Source organism: Rhyacophila brunnea, unplaced genomic scaffold (assembly GCF_057557595.1).
Source record: "Rhyacophila brunnea isolate RB1 unplaced genomic scaffold, BYU_Rbru_1.0 scaffold_4, whole genome shotgun sequence".
Lineage (NCBI taxonomy): Eukaryota > Metazoa > Arthropoda > Insecta > Trichoptera > Rhyacophilidae > Rhyacophila > Rhyacophila brunnea.
This window is the reverse complement of record NW_028233068.1, coordinates 36,558,255-36,569,997: the sequence shown is the minus strand read 5'-3', so window position 1 is coordinate 36,569,997 and position 11,743 is coordinate 36,558,255. Positions and strand designations below refer to the sequence as shown.

Genomic DNA, 11,743 nt, shown 5'->3' with positions numbered 1-11,743 from the left:
AGTTAATTGATGGAACTATTCCCACATACCTACTACCTTTTTATTATTATTTAGTACTGGTAACTTCAACGCCTCCCTGTTTTGCTTTGACGTATTTCTGAGATTCTGTAAAATTAGTAATAAATCATGTTATTGTTCATCTTTCTCAGAAATTATAGCGTACTATGAATTCTCGAACGAGAAGATATATTCACGGTAACTTTGATTATTTGTGATGTATGGTAATAATTATCATAGCGCTATAAATTACTCGCTGTCGAAACATTATTGACTGATCAACAAAACAAAGTGTTCTGCCAAAATGAATCGACGAAGGACAAACAATTTTACTTATGTCAGTTCGTGTGTCAAATACATGATTTTCCTGCTGAATTTCATATTTTGGGTAAGCAAATGAGTGATTTAATGTTTTCTTATGCATCAATAATGGTTTCGAAGTAATATATTATCCCTTTTGTTGTGTTAATTATTACTGTACCACTGTACATGACTCACTACTCTTACAGCTATTTGGAGGATTGCTGATAGGAGTGGGATTATATGCATTTGTTGATAAATGGCAAGCGACAGGGTCGGTAAAGGTATGTATCAGTAATTTATTCTTAATACTGACACTAATTTTTACTTAACTTATTGTATCACAACAACTAAGTAGTCAAAATATTCATTGCAACTTTGTTATCGGTTATAATTATCTTCGGCACTATTACCTTGTTATCTTTCTCATTTCTTTTGAATTAGCATATTATTATTAACTATGTACCTACTCATAATGGACAAGCGTTTTCCTTATAAAATCTTGGGTTCGAATTCAGGATTTGTTTGCACTCACATGTTTTTCAATGTGTATTTGGATCCAGATCATGGAGCTAATATGTTGAATAAATTATAATATTATATATAATATTTATTATTAAAAATATTTGTTGGAAATCTCTGAGGGAGGCGGCCAATATCTTATCTTTAATAATATCTTTGTCAAATCGCTAATGAAAAAATAATAGCTATGAAATTGTAAATATTTGTATTGATATTTTATGAAGCTTTTGGAGTCAGAAGCTGCCCTCCAAAGACGCTTAAAATTAATTGTTATGGATGAATAATATTTTATGATTAAGTTTAAATCAAAGTTGACAAAAATTATCATTGATGAAAAATATCATGATATTTTACTTAACGCAAATTTAAGTGATATGGTGCTCTTTCACTTACATTACTCCTCTCCACTGTATTACATGTATCATATACTTTATGTATGACATTTATTTTGTTATTATATTCGATTAGTTTATTAATAAAGCGTTTTCATTTTTTAAATTGTATTGCTTTTCAAATAGCCCGTTGATAGCTGTAATGCATCGGTCAAACTACCACTAGACTAGACAGCAGTGTTAATAAATAATATTTTGTCTCACTTGAAGATATCATTATTTAGTCATGCTTGATTTCTGTGTGATTTATAAAAATAATGTCTAACTTATTACTGGGCATTTTATTTGCAGCTCGATACAGTATTTGACGTTGTAATAAATGTGTCACTGGTGCTAATCCTAGCGGGTGCAGTAGTTTTCCATGTGAGCTTTGCGGGTTGCGTGGGAGCCCTCAGAGAAAATACGTGTCTCCTTAAACTCGTAAGTACATTTGCCATAAAATTTGATAATTAATTCTTATTATGTAATAACAATGGTGTGTATTTATTTTACAGCAATTAGATTTATGAGCCCGTGCAATTCAAATGTATCAGAAGTTTTGGTGAAAAATTCTCAAGAATAATTTTTTTGGGAATAATATTTTATAGTTTAGAAAATTATCATGCATGTGAAATCAGTGACAACAATTCTCATTAGTTCTCGATGAACGTTTTGGAGAATATTTTCGACTTTCAATTTTAGTGAAAAATCATCATCATCGATTGTTAAACACCTCTATTAAGTTTACAAAAAAACTATATCCGACTACTGATATAAATAATTTGAATTAAAATATATACATAATAATAAATAACAGCTTAAATATTTTATTAGAAGAGCATTCATTATCCCTCTTTAGATGTAAGAAAAAGTCATAGTATTTGCACAGGTTGTCGAATATTATGACTTACTTATATATTTATCTTGTTTATTTATCCCATTTAGTACTCTCTATGTCTTCTGGTGCTTTTCCTGATTGAAATGGCGGTGGCAATATTTGCTTTCGTGTCTCCAAGAGCAGCTCGGGGCCTTTTGAGAGAGTCTCTCACGGACAGAGTTGTACATGCATACAGGGAGGATCCAGATTTACAGAATTTCATTGATTTTGCTCAAAAAGATGTAAGTCTTCATTGGATTTTCATCTTAAAGATTACCACAAAGTATGTGAAATTTTTCACGAGATATTTAAAAGCAATAAAATATTTTAGACCTGTCTTATTCATTATGAAAGAGTATATTTACCGCTCAGTAGAACTTCGATTGTCCCCGGTTCTGTATTGTTACAAAGGTATGCTTGGGAATTTTTTCAATTCAATCTGATCTCATCAGGATTATAGGATAACTCTTAAACACTTACAATGTTCTGGAAATGCGTTTTGTTATATTTAAGATAGTTGACATACCAACACCATATTATTTGTCAGTCAAGTAACACCCTGATTCTTGTCACTGCAAACCGTTAATTATTTCCAATTCGTGATATTCAAACACATTTTATTTTCAATGACATATCGGTAATATTTCTTATAAATTAATATAATATGTATACTAAACGTATTTATTTAGAAGACAACAGCTCTACTAATTCTAAACTTTAAAAATCTATTAATTGTATCAGCATTTACTTGGTAGAGTTCCATTTTACAAAATGTAATGATATGACCAGAGTAGACACTAGAGATGTTGTCCTGATAATGGTATCACAACCGAAGCACCTAACGACTTAAAAATCATTCTGTATAATTTAATATAATTTATATTATGATTTTGTTTTAAAAAACCTATATCTAAACAACTATTATACATTATTAAGATGCAGTCATAAATTTAATGTACCCTACTCATCCGCCTGCACCCTAAATTATTTCTTTCGCACTACTTATAAATGAAGCAGTTTTTCTTTGATTTTTTCAAAAAATTGCGTTAATCAGGGTTAACTGTAGCCACAATTAAATATTTAAATTTTTACTACCACATTAACAGTATAACAACGATACTGAAAGTTCTTCGGTGTCATGCGAAGATGGGAAGTGGGATGTAGCAATGAAGGTACAATCATAAAGTGTGTGTATGTATGTAAAACTTAGGCGACTATGATGGGCATGCAATGCCTAAAGGACGGAAGACACCCATTTATAGGTAAATTATTCTACAGTGGCACCATAAGCGTTACGCGTCTGTATTGGAATTGCTTGCTGCAATGCCTGGTTTAATGCTAATAAACAATACCACTACAACTGCAAGTCGCTTTTTCTGTACCCATGGTGCCACTGTAGAATGATTTACCTATACACAAGAAGCTCCTCTTCAATAGACTGGAAGAAAAAAGGAGGGTTGGCAGACCTAAACGAAGGTGATTGAACTATGTAGAAAGAGACTAAAGCCATTTAGGAAGTTTGGGGCAGACATTTCCTCGAGGAAGACACATTGAGTTGTCCTACCGATTATAATGAAATCTGTGTTTTTAAGAAAACGGAATTGTTTTTCAGTTTCACTGTTGTGGACTGTCGTCAGATGGTTACATGGACTGGTCTAAGAATGAATATTTCAATTGCTCCTCACCATCGGTGGAGCGGTGTGGCGTCCCGTATTCGTGCTGCGTCAATGCCACTCACATATCGTCTGGACTCGTCAATATCATGTGCGGATATGGAGCCCAAAATCTAACAGTAAGTGCATAAGTATTGCATTTCCTTAATAATCAGCTGTGTTTCATTGCCAAAATTTTATTACTAAATTCAATAGTAAATTACCTGTTACGTGTGTATCACATCTCTTCATCTATCGCCTATTTAATATTAGAATGTCATATTGATTTTTGACAAATCAAGTAAATATTTTTATCATATATTTGAATAACTAATTATTCTTAGTATAGTAAAAAATATGTTATATTATTTAATTTTCGTCTGATGGTGGTGATGATGGTCTGATGGTCTGATGGCAAATTGTAAATTATCTGGCATTTCATCTCTTAAATTCTCCTGATTTACACCATTTCTTGTGATTTTGAACTAATAGTTTATTATGCATCCCACCAAGGTTGCGGAGGCCAGCAAGAGAGTGTGGACGTCCGGCTGTATAGAGATTGTGCGCTCGTGGGCTGAAAGGAATCTGTACACGATCGCCGGAGTAGCTCTAGGAATTGCTCTCTCCCAGCTGCTCGTCATATATCTGGCCAAAACCCTCGAGGGGCAGATAGAACTGCAGAAATCGCGCTGGCACACATGAAACTCGTCGGGCAAACAGATTGTGGTTCGGTGGCGAGGGGAGGACAGTCCCTCCAGACTGAGGCTGCTGTAGATGTCCCGCATCGCCCACTTGCTTTCATTGACAAGACTATTTATTGTATTAGTGCCCCAGCGTCTGTCTCTTGACGATTGTTTTGAATCAGTTATTGAACACCGTTTTGAAATTTGTACGCCAATTAATATTACTTCCGTTTGCCACCCGCTGTGAAACAAGGATGAGCACATTGCTTTTGAGATTGATTATTTGGTCACGGCTTCAAATCTCACCGAGCAGGAACCAAGGTTTAGAGAATGGCTAGCGACCAATCCTCATGGGCGGAGGTGGTGACTCACCTACCTACTGCTGTTATTTAATTTAGAACAGGAATTGGTTTTAGCTTACTGTCAAATCCGTTTAATAATGCATTCAACATTTTTTTTTATTGTATGAGCTGAATATTATATAGTTTGTTCCATTATAATTCTACACAATAATATTGTACGTGTATTCCCTATGCAAACCACAAATTGGTTTTATAAATTTTTATGCACATGGGCAAATCCAAAACAGTCTGCTTGTTAAAATTGTAATTTATCCATTACAAAGATCGGTGATCTGGTTGGTGGAGCGGCCCCCTCTGAAGCTGTTGGTTTGCGAGTTCAATTCTGCAGCTGGACCAAAAAATGCATGTTTTTCAATGTGTGTTAGATTCTGTGCAAGGTCCGAATGGGTTAAGCAGTTAATAAACCTCTACTCTGTGGAGGTTCATATGCTCCGCTTAGGAGCAAACATGGTAATTTACTTTTATTTTTAAAAATTGTTTTTGGGTGTCTTTTGTTACTGTGTACTGCTACTGGTAAATTCCAATTCATTTGAAAATAGTTGAAACATTTGATCATCTGTTTGGTTAGCATTGGGGAGTGGGAACAGAGCCAAACAGCATGAGTATAATTATTTATAATAATTTACATTGCGCATACGCCAAGCGTTAGCAAATGATCTGCAACCTGACCAAATCTATTATGATCAATATAAGGATGACAGGTTTATACATTCACGGATTTGGTATGATACGTATAGTATACACAGGTTACTTTATTACCGATGAAGTATTTCTTTGCACCTTTATTTAAGCTGATGAAAAGATTATTAATTAAATAATTCAAATAATAATATTAGTTAATATGTGTGGGTTCAGTTTAATGACATGATTCAAAACAGTACTCTGCCGATGGTTTAGACAAGTAATTCGTAATTAATGTTCTATGTTCAACTAACTATTTAGGGAGTGTCCATAATGAGAAGATGTGGGTTTTGAAACAGAAGTACTCCGATCGTTTATGACTCGCGATGTTTGTGATGACTTGTGTATCGTTACTCTCGAGTGTTAGAAATAAAAGTGTTTTATTACTGTGTCATGTTTTTTTAATGTATGGTGATCGCACGACCTCGGTATGGTGGAAGAATTACAAGCATGAAGAATGGAATATCATCTGAAGTAGTTGAGATTATCGTTTTGAAGTTTTCGAGACTACAAAAGATGCTTACGATTAAATCTGTAATTAGCTTGTAAAACTAGTGCTGTATTCTATGTAGTTACAAAATTGCACTGAACTATAATAGGTAGGTACTTCAGATCTTGTAAGGATGGAGCTATTTAATTTTAAGCACTATCACTCTTGATAATGGTGTAAAAACCGAAATACCTTTCGACTAAACTGTGAACGATCCGTATAATTATTTATCTATTACAAAATAGAAATCTACATTGTATGTAAAAGCTAAATCATTCACTCTTTGTGTTTCATAGATCTGAATTTTGATGATGTTCTCTCTTGAAAGTAGTTATCACAAAAATCATTTTATAAGATCTTATACAATATTGTATTAGAAGTCGAGCAACAATAAACTATTGCATTTTTACAATATGAACATGCCATGAAACAAAACAGTTGGAGCGGTACGGATCGATATAAGGCGATTCAATAGGCTTGATGTATGTAAGTGCAATCAAGAATAGCAACTATAACAATAATCCCATTAGCCCTGCCTAATTCCTCACCAGTAGAATAAAACGAATTTTCAATCGCTCACTATAAAAGTAAGTTTTTCCTCTGATACAACAATATAATATCTGGCTTTCTCCAAGATATTTTATCTTTACGGTTTATCCAGGGCAGGTGTGGGCGTAATCGATGAATAGTTTTTTTTAGTGAATTTATTTAACTTCCATTTCTAATTGAGTAGTAACTGCTTTATTTTAATTTATATATTAAAACTTACCACACTAACTTCACATGATGTCTACATTATGTAGATAACTATTTTTCATGTGTCTACTACCGCACGGGGTCAAGTGGTCATTTTTGTAAGCTTCTGGCGTATTTTTGTGAAGTGATCTGAGCTCCAATTGTTCTCTCACTGCCAATAAATTAGATTAAATGACAAAGAGAGTATTTTAGTACTGATCGATAGGTGAGATGTTTTAAAACAACCAATTCAATGTTTTTAATGATCCTTGTATTATATCGTAATATTTTAAATGATTTTGATTGGATATCTATTATAATAGTTATGTATCAAATTGAATACCAGTTAAAATGGCCCGTTGAACCGATCAATACGGTCCGATTGTTGTGTCATAGGCCCAAATAATAAAATTGATACTCTGTACTGTAAAATGTTTCTAAAAATCAATGCATGACATAAATTTTTAGTGTTATAAAAATGCCATAACTCAGCGCGTAACTTGAAGGGTAAAGTGAATTAAAAGGTTCAAGATAATATGTTTATAATTTAAGTAAACATTTTTTACTCTAATATCTGGCCGGTCTAATAATTTAGTTAGATTCAATAATGTCTTCTGAATTATTTATAGTATGTAACAATATTGAGCATTCTTTTTTGTGATCGCTAATATAATATTACTCCAATACACCAATAATTATGTGAACAAGAAATAGTATTTTTGGCCATGTCAAGAGTAATTTTGTTTTATTCTTGATTTATTAATCCAACATGAAATCATAATATGTATTGCATTGTATGTAATTACATTTTTAAGCAATAATTTCGCTTTACCTTTCTAGTGTTAGAAATATGTGTAGCTACATTGATATGTAAATATTTAACATCTTATTTGTATTTCTATGAATGCATACAGCCTTTTTTAAGTGGTATTTGTATTTAGTTTTTCTTTTTATATTATGAGTATTATTAAAAAAAAAAACCTCTTAATTGTCTGTGTATGTGTGAATGCAGAAATGAACTGTCGATATTTTATATTTAAAAGTGGTCAAGAATATTTCAAGGCTCCAAAAATTGTCAAAACCTTCTGTTTGAATTAGAAATTATAAATTCTATTTCCAAATGTTATTGTAAATTACAATATATTATATTTTTTATGACATTCCTGACAGATAAAATGTTTATAAAAATTATTTGAATACACATAATACGTATTAAATTCTCCTCTGGGCTTATAATTTGTTTAAAATGTAAGCTTATTTTTACAAACTTTTTCTGTATCCTTATTTAGTTGCTGCGTATTATAAAACATATTAAGTAAATAAATCCGACACTTCGGATTAGTTTTAGAAATTTAAAACATTTTTACTATCTAACGCATATTATTAACATTATTGTAAGAATGGTCGGTGATCTAACATTGATTTTATCATTCTCACTATTGATAAACAATTTATGACTGATACCATTTTGATTGCTCATTTTTAACTAACATTACATGGGCAATGTAATTGTACTGCCAATTTATTTGATATTTAATTTAATTTTTAGTATAGTGAATTAAGATAATGTAATACATACTAAGTAACATTGTAGTATGTAAATAGCTATTCACTAAACTTCTGTATTATAATATTGTATTAATTATATACGTTCATTCTCAAAGACATTTTAAAAAACATTGACAACAATATTGACCAGTAGTAATATGAAACTGTACCCGGATGCTATTTGATTCCTCAAATTTTACTACATTTCATTGATTGTTTAAAATTTTGGAACAGGATGCCAACAAGGAATCTGACTTTTACTGGAATATATGAATATATAATATGAAGTGCCTAGTTTCAAAAGCCCCTAAAACGACTTTAGGTAGTTCTGAGAAAAATGAGAAAAACGGTTTTAGGTAGTTTTGAGAAAAATGAGAAAAAATCATTTCTATTAAATTTGTGAACTTTATGTTTTATTTTGTAATTCGTTACATTCTAAAGAGTATTTGAAAAGCACACCCAACCATTTTAGCGGGTTTTGAAATACACCCTAATTTTTGATGATACGTATTGACGGTTTTTAGCGTTTTTTCAAGCTCAATCTTTGGACATCATATATGTAACAAAAATATCCATCTAAATACATATCTAACTCAAAAAATTTCAAAAACCGTTATAGGGGCTTTTGAAACTAGGCGCTTCATATGTAAATTGTTGATTGCAGTCAATATTCTGTGCGACAGATATTGTATGAGGAGTGTTCAAAAATGTTCTGGAACAGATTCCATCTTGACAAAAAGAGTTCCAGAATTGCCAAACGGCCTACTACATCACCACTGATTTTAACAGAATGTATGATGGGGTGAAATTTTCCCAAGTGAGGTCAATATGGTATTAAGTAACATTACAATATAAAAACATTGGTATTAAATTAATTACACAAGTTTTTTTATATCGACTTTACTAAGCCAAAAGGGTGTTGATGACAATTTATCAGTTTTGTCCATAATTATGTTTTTCACTGCCAAAAAAAAAATTGTGACTTCATATTACCTATAACAATAATCTAACTCCATAATAAATTTATAATTTATTTTCGCAATTACATCCCTAATGGCCTTTTGACTTAGCATCCTCAATATAAATAAATTACCTTTTGCTCAACAATGTTTCTTTTTATGAATGAGGCAAATTAACAATAATCAAATAACTAACTACATACATACTTTTCATTCACTCGCCACAAAATATTTGAATAAACGTCTAAAGCACCTAGAAATACATATTTGGTATTATCTATAGGTTTTTGAAACCATTATATTAATGTATCAATAAGAACAATGGATCCCTGAAAAAATATTTAAAAAAGACCTTATAAAATATATTGTTTAAAAATAATTGCAAGTGACACTTGAAGTGTTTGTGATATTTAAATAAAAATTAAATCGAAGTTTTTTTCGATTTAGGCCTTTAAGTTGGTAGAATTTTAATTTGAATGTATTCTAGTAAAAAAAAATATTACTCAATATTAGCGGTGTATATTGTATTGATTTATGAGAAAAACTACTGGGGCGAGCATAATACAAAAGGACTTTAATTTAAATAAATGGTTTTAGCATTACCCTGTTTTAAAATTGCATTTAATATAACAAATTTATCAATGGGAAAATTTTATTTTGTATAAAATCTGTATATTTTTTTTTAGATACCATTAGAGATAATTTATTATATGAGATAACTATTAGTGTAAAAAGCTCAGTTTTGACCATGTATAAATTTTTAGATAAAATTTAATTAAACAATTTTTAGTAACGTAAAAGCTACTTCCAATATAGATTATTGACTAATAATATTTTAATTTGTATGCTACGCATTGATAAAATAAAATTCTAGATAACGATAATAATTATTAGTAGGTGTTTACTTTAATTCTATTAATTCTATAGTACCATATAATATAAAATCAATTAATTAATGGAAAACATTATTTTTTATCGTTATCGACTACAAATTACAATTAAAAAGCAAAAATGTCAAAGAGAGTCTTTTCTGTAAAGATGTTATTTAAATGTATGAAAGTGAAGCAAAACACGGACCCACGGTCCACTTATTTTCATACAAACTGTGATTGATGTTACACAGATAAATGCCACTTACGTGGGTTGCACGTACAATTTCAGCACAATGCAACACGCTGACTTTGGTGAGGCATTCATAAAACGCATGTAATTTAATGTACTGTCGCACACGGCATCGATACAACATTGTTGGTTGGAAAAAACATCTATTGTGGCGCATGCATCGTATTTGGAAGCTCTCAGCATGAATGTCACTGACGTATGCAATTCAATAAGTTGCTGCCACCCCACATAAAATCTATACTACATATTCATATCACGCAAGTCGCGGTTTCAAGCTAGTTCGCAGAGAGAGCAAAAATAACAATCGGTGATCTTTTCTCTTTCTTTATTATTCTCTTTTTTTGTTCTATATCATATGTATAAATTTCAATAATTCTTAACATACATAATATTTATATAATATTACAAAAATGATATTTATGTTAATTATTCAATTTACTTTCCATATGTAATTTCTCTTTATTTTATGTTCTTGTTACTTTACTATATTATAATTTATATATGGAAACTTTGCTAGTTGCGATCTCTCTAATGTATTTTTATACATAATTATTTTATAATAATTGTAACTGTTTGTTTTCCTTAAAATTAAAAATTTAAATAAAAAAAAAAAATGACATTTCTGGTTAAGAAATATCCATCCAACAATTGAAATACTGTACATTGGTATATATTTCTAATTGATAAATGTACCCAATATTTCTCATTTTCTTAAACACCAATACAAAATCACAGTTTCTTTGTCTAATGTACAAAGACGTCTATCCGGCATGAATATTTTGAGAATTGAGTTTTTGATAACATGGATTATGTCATGTATGTATGTGCGCGCGAGAGTAAATTAGAATTATATTAGTGTCGAATCGAATGTCAGTGTGCATTGTGCGTTATGACTAATTGAACATTGTTTCAGCGATTTTTATAGGGTAACCACAGAAAGCTTTATCAGGCAAAAAAAGAATTTCTTCAACATCTTTAGTTTTAGAATTTTAAAAATGCTTATTTATTACATACAAACTTAGCAATTTTTCCTCTTCTTGCAGTCTTCTACTGAAAGTTAGCAAGCCACGTTATATTCTCATACATCCCATTATCCTGAGACATCATTACCATTAATTTATGATTGATAACCCATTTCCCAATTATTATTACAATTTTGGCATTAAGCATATGAATAAATTAGGTATGTAACTTGTTGAGAAAATCTTTACGTGATGGAATGCATAAGTATGTGGACAGCGTCGCGCTTACAGCAATACCTCGCATAGTCCCTTAATTGGTTCCACTTACATCGCAGACTCTTCAATGAATTAAGTGTATATTAAAATGATATTTGATTACAAGAACTGTGTAATGTTTTTATTAACCTATAAATATAAATGAACAAAATAAATCTTGTTAATTCAGAGACACTATAAAGACTAAATGCTTCAGTTTGGATTTC

The 11,743-nt window shown here is 30.9% G+C and overlaps 1 protein-coding gene across 1 annotated transcript; it reads left to right on the top strand.

Moving 5' to 3' along the window:
* Window positions 1–78: 78 nt before the first annotated feature.
* LOC147067314 (tetraspanin-33-like) lies at window positions 79–5,830 on the top strand. The gene is made up of 6 exons (XM_085954781.1): window positions 79–385; window positions 507–581; window positions 1,503–1,631; window positions 2,136–2,309; window positions 3,680–3,859; window positions 4,233–5,830. Exons 1-6 carry the CDS (start codon window positions 302–304, stop codon window positions 4,419–4,421), a joined length of 831 nt encoding a protein of 276 aa, XP_085810907.1. The 5' UTR covers window positions 79–301; the 3' UTR covers window positions 4,422–5,830.
* The last annotated feature ends 5,913 nt before the right edge of the window (window positions 5,831–11,743 follow it).

What these genes read in the sequence shown, in the direction of transcription:
- LOC147067314 (XM_085954781.1), top strand. Translation starts at nt 302, where the DNA reads ATGAATCGACGAAGGACAAACAATTTTACTTATGTCAGTTCGTGTGTC. An exon ending in TGCTGAATTTCATATTTTGG is followed by an intron (nt 386 to 506) that starts GTAAGCAAATGA and finishes CTACTCTTACAG; the next exon opens with CTATTTGGAGGATTGCTGAT. An exon ending in ATACGTGTCTCCTTAAACTC is followed by an intron (nt 1,632 to 2,135) that starts GTAAGTACATTT and finishes TATCCCATTTAG; the next exon opens with TACTCTCTATGTCTTCTGGT.